General features: G+C 27.6%; 1 protein-coding gene across 2 annotated transcripts in view; it reads right to left on the reverse strand.

Moving 5' to 3' along the window:
• Positions 1-12,646, reverse strand: part of LOC129961563 (protein sax-3-like) — a 181,510-nt gene extending 168,864 nt beyond the window's left edge. For both annotated transcript variants that reach the window (XM_056075053.1, XM_056075052.1), the window contains exon 1: positions 11,955-12,646. In XM_056075053.1, coding sequence (XP_055931028.1) covers positions 11,955-12,006 — 52 coding nt within the window. In that variant the 5' untranslated portion in view covers positions 12,007-12,646. The remainder of the gene's footprint in view (positions 1-11,954) is intronic.
• Between the last annotated feature and the right edge of the window lie 1,382 nt (positions 12,647-14,028).

The raw sequence follows: 14,028 nt of genomic DNA on the forward strand, positions 1-14,028 counted from the left end.
ACAAACAACAATTACCAACCAGTTTTCGTAGTCTGAAAAATTTGATAAAGAGTGAGTCAATTAATTAATTGCCTTTAATATTTAGAATCACTTCTGCATGAATCATTATGTTTTGAAGGATCAGAATAATATGCATCCCTAGAAAGAATACTCACGATGGTCATTATTATTCGAACTGAAGCCATATTACATGTTTCTTGAATATGAAATCAAGTGAAAGTCATATAAACACTCCTTAAAAAAATTAGGGAGGGGAGTCGATAACTAATATTATTACTGGTTTTTCCCCAGAAAATATTTTATCAACACAAAATAAGAATTATTTTCTGTTTTTTGTATCTAAAAGTAAATATTGTACATTAGTGAAACAAATGGTAAATTAAAAAAAAGGATTCTAACTAATAATAAAAGAGTAATAACTTATAATAACACTATATATCTCTACAGATAATAAAAGAGATCGTGTGTCGATGTATATAACCAACGGATTAACACCAAATAAATTTGGAAATTGGAAACACGCATTTTAGAGCGATTTTTTAAAAGTTATTTTATGAGTTTTGATTAATTAAAAATTAAGCGAGAATTTTAAGAGGGTTTTTTTCGATAATTAATGATAATTTTAACAATTTTACAAAAATATTATTGCAACAAAAAATCATTTTTACAAACTTTTAAAAATTTAAAAATTATTTTTTAATGATACCAATTTAATTCCGTGTATTTTTTTCATGTATTTTTTTGATGATCTTATTTTTTTTTTTTTTTTTTTTTTTGCAAATGCTTATGTCATTATCTGCTCATTTTTTTCATACGGATTCAGAAAAAAATAATATCTCGGAAGATAATGCACCATTAGAAGATTGATTACAAAGAAAGTTACACATTTAATAATATTATTATTTCATGTGACTCTACTTTAGGTTTGGATTGATACACGATTCTAGTATATCAGGTACACATGGATACTGATACTCGATTATATCTGATAATTTTGTACCTGGTACTGCCTTAATCGATTCTTTACCTGTTCGGAATGAAACCAGATACTCGGTCTTGTAACAAGCCTGGCAGCTGATACTGATACGATGATACGAATATGATTCTAGATTTGGATTTCGCTTTTTCTATGTATCATAAAATAAATTTTTAAAATTTTTTAACAGTTAAAAAGGATATTTGTGCTGTATTATTTCAGAAAATTACGACGGAAGAAGGTCAAAATTTCCCTTAATATTTAATTAAGTAAGGTTTAAAAAAAACTCGCTCCCAGGTGCACGTCTTAATCCTCTAAATATGCCAAGTTTTGTAGCTAGGAATCAAATGGTCTGTTCCTCAAAATTCAATTCTGAAATAAACACGATTTGCTTTCTTATTATTAGATACAAAAATAAATGTATCTAAGAACTTTCAATTCTTTACGTATATAATGAACACATTCTTGTATCTCTGTCCCTTTCTGCCTTTTTTAAATTAATCTCGGACCTTTTAATAATTATTAATGTGATATTTCTGAATTAAAAATGAAAGTTTTCCGATAAAAATTAACAAAAGGATTAATTTATAGATTAATTAATTTTAATTTAAAATTAGCTACAAAAAATGCAATCATTTTTTTACATTCTGTATATTTAATTATATTAATTAATGTATCTTTTGTTCAAAATTTTTTAAGAAATTGCGCATGATTAAATGTATACAACACTAAAAGTCCTTTAAGTAATTGAAAAAGGAGCAGCTTAAAAACTCCTGAGACATAACACAAAATAAAAATTAAACTTAGCTCATTTAATTAACGCGGAATTCAGCTACAGAATTATAATACCTTACTGTTGAGGAAAAAACACAAAAGACATTGCTGTTTATGAAATATGAATAAATGTTAAGATTTGTAGCCGTTGTCGTGACAAGGTAAACATCATCTTGTTTATAAAGTTTCTTTTTTTTTAATCCCATTATATTTTAACACGAAACACCACTAGTTTTCACATTACCCTTCTTTTGTGTTCCAAAATTCCCTCCTTTTTATTAAAACTGATCATCGCCATTTTTTCATTGTTTTAACATGACAAGTTGGTATTTGAAAAGTTAATTAAACTGCGCAAAAGTAGGTAATTATAAATGCTATTATAGTTTGAGGATTTTTCCATAAAACTCTCTGTTGGGTGTTTTAGAACTTTATTCTTGACATGTTGGAACAAAAAAAAATCTGTTATCTTGCTTAAAATTGCATGATAATTTGTCTTATCGATATTCTGTCATTATTTCATTATCTTAATGTTTTTATAAATTATATTGAAACACAAACTTTCGTAATTTTTTTACCACTTTTAGGCATTTTTATACTGAAATCTTTCCTAATATATATATATATATATATATATATATATATATATATATATATATATATATATATATATATATATATATATATATATATATATATATATATATATATATATATATATATATATATATATATATATATATATATATATTATAAAATTTAAAACTAGTTTTCGGTTCATCAGTTTTGTAAATTCTTTCTTTGTTTATTTATGTTCTTGAACTCGAACTCTTGAGTTCTTGGCTAAATTTCATAAACCTGTATTAAAACAAAGTGTTAACAAGGAAAGTTTATTATTATTATTTTTATAAAAGTAACGATGAAAAAATATGGAGGAGAAGGTAATAAAAATGATTTATCTTCAAACAGATATTTTTCGATTCTTGATAAAACAAAATCTGTTCATTCTTTAGAGATTTATTTATAATTAAATAAGCAACGCCACCACAATTTCAAATTTTTTTTCTTTATTTTGGAAAACGCTGTTTACTGTCATTTGATGCAAACTTTTTGCATAATGGCGTGTAAATATTTGTTCTATTTATTAATAAATAGCTTGGTTTAGAATTTTTAAATGTATTGCTATGTTAACTAACAGAAAAAATACTGCACATAATAGAACAATTTTTAAATTTAAAACTGAATTTTTGGAATAAGTTATAACTCGAATTGCACCTATTTTCAGGAGTAGAAAAACAAATATATATAAATAGAAACAGAAAAACCGCAGCAAATGCAATCCTTGCTCTCTTCAACAACAACAAAAAAAACGACACATTCAACGCTATTGCCAGCTATTAAAAATTTGCAAAATCAAAAAATCGATTATATTTTTTCTATGATGCAATTAAAATAGTCTGAGTTTCATTTTAATAATTCTTTATCTTTCAGACAACTGCTTAAAAGTTTCATTTTCCAAAAATTACATAATTTTCTTTAAATGATTAGATTGAAATGAACAAAAAAGAAAATCAAGCCTGCACTCATACTCCTAAACCGTAAACCCTTATGCTTATACCTAAACTCTATGCTCTTTAAAGCCACATAAAAGATTTACCACTTTAAAACTCTGGATAGATTTTTTTTTCTATTTTCTGTATTAAATTCAAAAGATTTCATACATAAAATATTTCTGAGATTTCTAAATTGAAATTATGTATGAAAAAGTATATTTTCTCAGACTTTAAAATGCAAGCCTAAGAACTTAAAATTACTAGATCAAAATAACTGGACCTTAAGAATTAATTAATTGGAAGAATTAATTAAGAAGAATTAATTGGATCTTTTCGTTAGAATAAAATTTTTTTATTGTATCTACCTTTCTTTTGGCTATAAGTGGTGATTCGTTATTTTTTTATTTATTGATTTATTATTACTTTTTTATTTTTTATTTTTTCATTTTTCATTTATTATTTTTATATAGTTTTATTTATTTATTTATTTTGTTGTCATCACATATAAATGATTTTTTTAATATTGAGATGCAAGTTTTGTTAAGTGATTCTCACTATCTCCCTCCTCTTTTAGAAAACCCATAAATTTCTCATTTTCACCTCTAATTTTCCACTAACCCCCTAAACGAACTTCACTGTCCCATGTGTGATTATATTTATGGAGAAAAACTGCATCCTATGGGAATACGCGATAATTTCTCCCACAAAGTAATAAATATGATTTATTCAAACAAGCAATCTTTATGAAAGTAATTACCTGAAAAGTATGAAACTTGTCTAATTACCTGGATCACATGGATAAATGCAGAAATTATAGGTTGAAACCAAACAACGTGAATCTAAATCATTGTGATCTCATTAAGTGAACAAATCCTCTATTGTAAATACTTAGTGCTAGAATCACTTCCAACTACTATCGTACATAGCTGAAGACAAATACCCTGAATGTTTTCTTTTTAACAACAATAGGCTTGACGTTGTGAAATAACATTGCCGTTCACTAAGACAAAGTGGACGAACAGATAGCAAATAAAATGGGTTATTTATTAAGAATAATAAATGCCTCTCGTCATATTTTTTTTGTAACCATATTCTTGTTTATTTACCAATTGTTTAATTACTGCATCTTATAAATATACGAGAAAGACGAGTCCATATATGCTGTTCTTTGAAAAATTCACTTTTTTGTGGCACTTCATGGAAATGTTTCTCATTTTATATATTTTCTAAAAATATTTTTTTATTTATTTGTATATGTTACGGTTAAAGTATATAATGCAGTTATTTCATAGAATATCTAGTTATTCCATGAAATAACTGATCGTTAAAGTGTGTAATATGTTATTAATTTGATACTTTAACTAGTTATTCTATGAAATAACTAGGTATTCTATAAATTAACTAATGAGAGACGGTTAAAGTGTAAAATAAACAATTTATCTATAATGAAATTAAACTAACGATAGACAATTAAAATGAAAAAGAAGCAATTTATCTAATTTATGCAGCGGATAAATGGTATTTATCGTCTGATGCAATGAAGGTTTTTTTTTCATTATAAAATTGCGTTTAAATTAATATATATATATATATATATATATGTTACCGTTAAAGTATATAATGCAGTTATTTCATAGAATACTTAGTTATTCCATGAAATAACTGATCGTGTCCGTTAAAGTGTATAATATGTTATTAATTTGACACTTTAACTAGTTATTCTATGAAATAACTAGGTATTTTATAAATTAACTAATGAGAGACAGTTAAAGCGTAAAACAAACAATTTATCTAAAATGAAATTAGACAATTAAAATGAAAAAGAAGCAATTTATCTAATTTATGCAGCGTATAAATGGTATTTATAGAAATGTACCATAAAATCATTTGTTACAACAAGGATTACTAAAATGAGACTTGGAATTACAAAGAATATTATTTCTAAACCAAAAACATTTTTTATTTCTAAAACAAACAAACAAAAAAATAAATGCAGTAGGGGTGGAAGGTAAATGTACTTGTCGTGCGAGATATATGATATAGATTATTTTACACTTTAACGGGCTGAAGATCGTTATTCTATGAAATAACTAGTTAAACCATGAAATATAAGAGAGTTTTACACTTTAACGGACACGATCAGTTATTTCATGGAATAACTAGGTATTCTATAAAATAACGGATTTCATACTTTAACGGTAACATATACATATACATTATTTATTATAAACAAATATAAAAATTAACAAATCTGGATAAATTTTTACTAATTATAATCTCTTATAAGTAACTTAATTTTAATGGCTTTCTCGTTTTCTTCATTTTAATGGCTTCCCTATTTAAAATTCAAATTTTAATAGTATTTTTTTTTGTAGAGTTCCAAGTGGTGTGATTCTCGCAATTTATTTAAAACAAACCCCCCAAGAAAAAATGCTTGTGAATCAAACAACTAATAATACAATACATCCTTTTCAAATTTTGTATATTTTTTAAATATATTCTAACTAGTACATACAGATATCTAATATGGCATATATGTACAGCCCTGTATATAATCAAACGATTGAGAAATTTATTGAATTTGTATTCTAGATCCTTTTACTTTTATCTAGGACTGATCATATAAACTCCGTTGTCCTCCAATTTATAATTAAATTCACATCATTGATTGAATCTTGTTTTCTGAAATGGGAATTGCTGAAATCTGCAATTCTCGTGATCACTAGTCTTTTCTCTACAGTGCTCTGAATGGGATTTTTAATTTTACCACTCTGTGTTCCAGTGTAAGAGAGACATATGTGTGTGATTTCTTGAAATCAGAGATATGTATGTTGTGCCATATGTGTTTGACGCTCCTAAACAATTTTAAAAAATTCCAAGCCATTCATTTCCCCACTTTTTAATAAAGATTTCACCGAGACATATTTTTATAAGATCTCGTCAAGAATAATGCGATAAAGTATTAAATAGAGATATTTTAATCTTGTTTATACTGTATTTCGCTATAAAAGATATTTTCTACGTATGATTTTTTTTAAACCATAAACACATGTGTGCTATTATGTGCTTAATGTTTTTAAAATCCTGAAGTTTAAAAAAAATATGACATTCATTTCTCCAAAGTTTTAGTACGAAAACCGTCGAGATCTGACATTCATTTACGCTAATCTTACGCTACAAAGTTTTGAATACTTATATTTTAATATTAACTACACAGTATTTTGCTGTAAAAAAGACATTCTATAATGTTATTTTTTAAAACCACAGTAAAATGTATGCCATAATATGTTTGTTGTTCCTAAATACCTGAAGTTTGAAACATTTATTAAATACAATCTTTACCCTCAGGTTTTTCAGCTGAAGTCTATCTGTCCGGTTTTCCGAATATAAATTATCAAGGTAAATGCAAATAAAACGAATGCAATAAAACGAAGAGAGGTAGATACATAAAATTCGGTACACAAATTTAACATATTTAGTATAGACGCCTATTAGATTTGGAGCGAAATTCAATAAGGGGACAACCGTCTGTATTTTCAGAAACATATAACCGCGATAACTCCAAAAAACCCAGTTAATTACATATGTCAAATTTGGTACATGATTATATGACTTTAAGTGTAGTTTTTAGTCAAATTTTTGTTGCAATCAATTGACCAGAACGTATCTTAAATCTAAATTCGCTTTTTGGAGAATTTTGACTGGGGATTTTATACTGGATCACATGATAGATTCAGCAAAAATGTTAAATTAACTCCAAAGGTTAATATTTCATAACTATTGTACACCAGTGCCATGCAAGACATTCTCTGGAATAACACCTTTATTAGGGACTTTGCGAGAAAGCTCTGGAGAACCACACCCACTGATTCTCTACAGTTCTCTGAACAAAGATATTTTAATTCTGGCCTTACTGTGTTCCGCTGTTTGAAGGACTTTTTTTATGCATATATTTTTTGAAGCCACGGTATGACATGAGATGTCATAGTGTCTCTGACGATCCTAAATACCTACATTATTCCTAAAGAGCATCTCGCGTGCGCTTGGCGAGCCAAAACTGGCGAGCAGACCTTCAATCTTCTTCGAAGACATCATTCATATTTATTCAGTAGTTTCACACATCGCATAGAAGAAAAAAAAGAGAGCAGCGGCGGCATCAGAATTATCTGGAATCCAATAGATTTCGCTTGCTTAGGGGTAGAGAAAATTTATGCGCATTTTATTTACTGGAATCCCATCTTTTTTTGCAGGAAGAATTTTTTTACAATGGAAGGTAAACTGTTTATACACGATCGACCGTTTTTATCTCTTACCGCCTTCTTTGTCGTTTCTTTTAACGGTTATTGATCATAAAAAAACAAAACGCTGATTTTCAGTAACATTTTTATTCTACACAGAAGCATCTGTCTCCAGTTTTTGGTTAAAATGAGGGTCTCTGTTTTTTATTATGAATTTGAAAAGGAATGGGTATACGATAGTGACTGAGTTTGTAACTATGGCTGGAGGATGTATTCAATATTCAGGTTACTTTTGATACTGGAGAATATGGCTGATTTGCATTTTTATTAGATGATGAAATGGAAAGATATATCACATTCGCCGAAGAAATATATCGGAGAAAATATTACTGCGCCTATAGCAATTATTGAACAATTTTTATTGCAGAAGTGCTAATTTATTATAATATATCTATAAATATACACTGAAGTAGAAAGAACAGTTTTATATATCTGAAGTACTTTCTACTCTTTTCAATATATATTGAAGAGTGTAGAAATATATATTGAAAAGAGTAGAAAATATATATTTCTACTCTCTTCAATATGTATTTGAAGTTTCTTTCTACAGCTTTTATCAGTATATATTACATTTAAAAAGACAACAAACAATATTCTACAGAATTCATAAACAAAATTTTTTTTTCGTAATGGGTTTCTAGAACTACCAAATTTCACACAAAACATATTTTGAAGGAAGAGAATGTGCATCTCCTGATAAATCATTTTTTTATTTTAATAAATTTGGTTTCACTGTTTCAATATATTTTTTAATTTTAATTAATTAAAAATTAACAGAAAATGTGAAGTCTTTTCGTAATAACTTTCAAAAATAATATGGAACAAAGTAATTTTGCACCATAAATTTTAAAAATATTAGTTTTATTTTCTTTTTTCAAATATTAATTTTATTTCACATAATTTTTTTTAAATTTCAGTAAAAGAAATTAATTAATTTAGGCGCAATTTGCCAAAATACTTTTTTTATAACGAACTTTTAACTAATTTTATTTTTTCTTTGAATATTTGATTCATGTTTTTTTTCTAAAATAGTGACTAATTACTGAACTGTTAAAGTAGCATTATCACTGAAATATTTTTGAAGTTCGTTCGCTTTTAAATACTACTTTTCCTTCTTGTAATGTAATTGGATGCACACATTGCGTTTCTGTAAAGAGATGGATGTAAAACTCGTTACACTCAGACCGCAATGGCTGATGTAATCAAGCCAGGTGAAGCAAAGACAGGTACATGAAATCTAAAATTAATTATACCTCAATATTTCGGATTAGAGATTCGATTTTTTTTTATGGATTCGGAAGACCGAAATTTAAAGCTCGGGACTCTACTTACTTATAATGGAAACCATAGATAATTTATATATTTAAATAAATAGATATATGAAAAATTGTGATTCGATTACTATTTATTTAACTCTATAATATGGTGTGCAAATTTATTGGGCAGTGACTCTTTAATGTCATTTTATTGTAGACTCCAAGTGTAAAGTTAGTATGAAAATAGCCTATTTGAAAACGTATTATTTAAATGTATAACCGCTATAACGTATAAACATTATAAAACGTATTTATTTAACCATTTCTAAATTGAGATTACAATGGATTTAAAATTACTTTTCTAAAATTAATTCCGATCTTCTTGAATTTAAAAATAAATTTATGTTAGTCCGATTTGAAATATTTCACGGGAATAATATTGTAGCATTAAATAATAATTGGCCAACTTCCAAAGAAATTGAAAGATATCTACATAGTAAATGTAATGTTCTTCAAACAGCATTCAAGATTATATTTGAATTCATACTGCTTTTAATTACCTGAAACCCAAAGATTCATATTGCTTTTAATTATATAGAAATACAAAAAAATTCATGTTACTTTTAATTACCTTTAAATCAAAAGATTCATATTGCTTTAAATTACATAGAAATACAAAAAATTCATGTTACTTTTAATTACCTAATTATCAAAACATTATTGATAATATATAAATAAAGAAAATTATATAGAAGTGCTTATAAATATAAAATATATGTCTAAAAATATAATCCAAATAGTAAATATATATTTAAATTATCAAAGTTTGTAGATGACAAATATAAAAAACTTCTGTAGCATAAATATTTTACACCCACAAAAATCATTCTTATTAATTTTAGGAGAATAGTCTACATAATTTTTATTGTGTGCTAAATAAAATATACCTGTTTTTATTTCCTTTTGACTATTTCCTAACTACATGCACCAGAACTTCTTTTCAACACTGAACGGAAATGCGAAAATAGATTTGAGAATCATTCAAATCTTGGCAATACTATTTTCGCATGCTCATTTAATATAAATTAATGAACATAATGAAAAATGCTTTGCCATTTTCAAATTTTTCATTACAAATATTCAAGTGTATATATTTCTTTATTTAACATGTCTTGCTTATTTTTGGTTTTGTTTGTGGTCTTGGTTATTTTTTTATGGAAATATTTCTATATTTTTTATTAGCTCAAATTTGCTTTGTATTTTATACATCTTAAAATGAATATTTGCAACCGTCTGAAAAAGCGCGTATTATTTATTTTAGTAGTTTGTGAATATTTTGAAAATATATTGGGCATTTAATTGTTACGAATTGGCGTTTTTTTTATAAGAATTTCAATTTATTTTGATATAACTCATCTGAATAACCTAGAGAATAAATAGAAAAAAAATGACTTATATTCGGAAAAAAAAAACTTATTCGAAATCAGAATGAAACATTCTTTTTTAAATTTTCCGTCATACAAAAAACATTCCAAACAATCTGAAAGGCAAAAATTGGGTGTGAAGTGCTAAATTTACCTTGTAGGTACTTCTCGGTTAGCAAGTGTTCTCTAAGAAAATGGTTTATCAAAATTTTTATTAGATATCTAATTTAATCGAAACTTCATCGTTTCTTCAATAACATTGGAGGGGCCGCAGCATCTCTCTCACTCACTCTTATTTTACTGGAAAGTTATTGAGCTGTTATGACTATTATTTCTTCCTCTCCTGATCAAATCTCTTTCATAACTTTTTGAGGGCCGCGGTGGCCTCGTGCGAAGGTCTCGGCTCGTGAGCCGTAGGGTTTCAAGTTCGAGACCCGATTCCACCGAAGAACCGTCGTGTAAGGGGGTCTGTTGCACATTAAATCCGTAAGGGCCAAATGTCCTCCCGGTGGCGTGGTGTGGAGAGGGGGTGCCAGCTCAGGTGTCGTCCTCGTCGTGTAACCGCAGTTCAAAATTATGAGGTCCGTACAAAAGCAGTCCTAGTGTCGCTTTAAAATAGGACGCTAATATAACTAAACTAAACTCAGTAACGTTGGAACATGCTATCGTATAAACCCCTATTTACACCACTATAAAATTTTAAAAAATACCTTTTCATTGATTTCAATTTAGTTTGAATTGCTTCATTTTTCAAAATAAGCAGATTAATTAAAAATTTAAAATACAATTTATAAAAATGCTATTTATTGTTACAATGGTAATTCGTTAAACATTTTTCTTCGGATTTTTTTTTACTCATATATTTTTTAATATCATGATGAAAAAAAAAATCCTTTTTTTGTAGAGTTTAATTTGAAAGCAGAATTTTCAACTGCGATTTTATTAACATAATAATGCTTTTAGGATGATTTTCTTTCTTTTATTTGCGGGCTGCAATATCAGCCATGCAAAAAATGCAATAGCTGAAAAAATCAAAACAGAAGAATCAAACTATTACGTTACGCTGCTTCGGACAGAGGTTCGAATCTCTTCCTTTTTTTTTTTTACCTTGTTTTATCAGGGTAACAGTTAATGTTTTCTTTTACTCTTGTAATTCTGATCTCAACCAAAATGAACTAAAGCATTTGCGATGTTCATAGGCTTCTCACATAATTTGTCTGGAATGAAAGTTTTTGTGAGTGAGTTAACTGGAGCTTATAAGTTTAAAAACGTGATGTGATAAGGGTTATAGTTAAGAGATTTAATTTTTCTTTGTTCCTCTTTAATGGGTGATTTACTTTTTTTAAATCACAGTATGATTTTATTTGTATTAACAAGAATAATGAAGAATTTTATCAAAGGTAAATTGCAATGGTTATCAAAACTTTTAACTAATAAAGTAATACAGGGATTCAAGTCCTAGCAGAAGAACGCTAGTCTAAATTTTAAAAGTTTGTATTAGACTTCATTTCATGGTTATTTCTATGTATTATATACAGCTGGAAACACCTATCCAGTGTAAATATAGTTTCTTTTCCAAATCGCATTTCAAGAGAAATTTAGTAAAAAGAAATAAATGTACTGTAAATGTTTTAAATATTTTTCTTAAATACAATAATAAATACGAAATATCTTACCTCCAACTACAAGAAGTGTTTCCACACACATCCAGAGAAGTATGAAAATCATATTTCTTCTTAATCAACTGCCTTCATATCTTCTGCTGATTCCATCACAATTCCACGCTCATTTCTAACCAAAAACATTCACAGGTCGGCCGAGATGAAATTTATTCAAAAGGAGTAGATCCTTTTTATTTTTTTAAGTTTCAATCAGTTTATATTCAGAAAGAAATAATCCAAAAACATCTAATTTCCAGATACTTCAAGGGCCTGTTATAACTATGTTGTAACAGTGATCTTGTACTAGCACTTTCTTTTTCCACCACGCCGCTTTTAAGTCATCTTTAAAAGTATCATTTGATTGAAGATTATTTTGTGTTTTTACTCACGTAATTTAATAAGAAGTTCCATAATGCATTATATTTCTGCCATCCAATACATCCATTACTTTGCATTTACTTACGCAGTACATATCAGGACACAACACCACAGCCAAAGAAACTTGACTTCCGTACACATGATCATCATCAACAAGATCAGAATGCGTGCTTCATCATTGATTCTGTGGATATTTTTCTACGTGCAATGTGTGTTTGCATGTTGCAGAAACAACCAGTGACCACTAATCGAGCATTCCCGCATCGCCCATTGCTGGTCAGCGACGTTCCATTAAAATTCTGACATTTTCAGATCCGTCTGCGCCAGCAAAACCGTATTCCTTCTTTGCTGAGGTCCATTCTAACCTCAATTAGGGTTGCTATGTAAGATACTTCTCATCCTATCGCCAATGGGTTGGCGATCCTAGCTTTTGGCGATAGTTTTCTGTCTCTCCTGTGAGATGAGGGGGGTGTCCCCATCCGCAGAAATTCCGATCTGCGCTAAGCAACGAGAGTGGTTGTTCACCTTGCAGGGTGCATTGGGGTGGATAAGAATTAATCGAATGGAAAAAAAGTGTATAAGTCGGTGGATCCTTTTAAAAATTTAATTTCTATGCATGGCTATAAATACCTTCCTCTTAAGAGGGTGGTTTTGTATACAGTATACAGTAGGGTTTTTTTAAATTAAAATTTAATAAATATTTAATCTCAGAAGGTGGGTATTAAAATCCTACAAAAATATTTTTTTTTTCTTCGACGTGCATTGGCAGTATTTTAGAGAGTTCAGAAGAGAGACCATTTTCATTTGCAATGCATTAAGACTTTGTTCTTAATTCATTAAATAAAACCAATAATATTAGAATTAATCGCATTCAATAAACGAATTATGCGAGGGGGTTGAAAAGACGATAATTAGAATGAAGTTAAAATAAATAAATAAATTTTTTAAAGGGTTGAATATCAAAGTTTATTGAGAAAAATTAATTTCAACCTCTAGTTCGAAACATTACAGAATGGATGGCTTAGGATTTTATCATATTTCTTTTTAATATTTTTAAAGCACGTCCTTAATTATATCGCAACTGTATCATGAACACAAAAAACGCATTGTCGCAAAATGAATTTAAAAATGTTTTACAAATTTGCTAAAATTAGCACAAAATAGCACGGAAGTAATATTGATACAACTAAAAATCTATTCTTTAAGTTTTTAAAATATTGTTTGATAGTTCTTTATTTCTCTCAATATTTTACTGAAATTTTAAAAACATTTTTAAATATGTTTTATAGCAATATTCTTTTTTTATTTAAGTACTTTGTTTTCCCTCCCGCACTTTGCCATCATATTCATTATCTTTTTGATGTACATATTATCGTTGCTATATAAATCATTGCATGTTTTTTTTTATAAATATAGCATAGATAGATAAAACAAACCTAAAACATTATAATGCCATGATATTATGGACTGTTTTTTATCCCCCATGCGGTACAATACATAATGAAATATATGCATAATGTGTGTCCGCTTATACATTTTGTTTTGGTAAGCATTACTATTAGTATTCAGATAAATTAATTTTTAGAATTAATTCCATTTAGTTATTTATAAAGTAAAAATAACTGTACTTTAAAATTTTAAAAAAAATTTTGTGGAATTTTAAGTTTTGAAGTTATTAAGGAAAAATTATTAAATTTAGATTAAAAATGTT

The sequence above is a fragment of the Argiope bruennichi genome, chromosome 2 (assembly GCF_947563725.1).
Source record: "Argiope bruennichi chromosome 2, qqArgBrue1.1, whole genome shotgun sequence".
Lineage (NCBI taxonomy): Eukaryota > Metazoa > Arthropoda > Arachnida > Araneae > Araneidae > Argiope > Argiope bruennichi.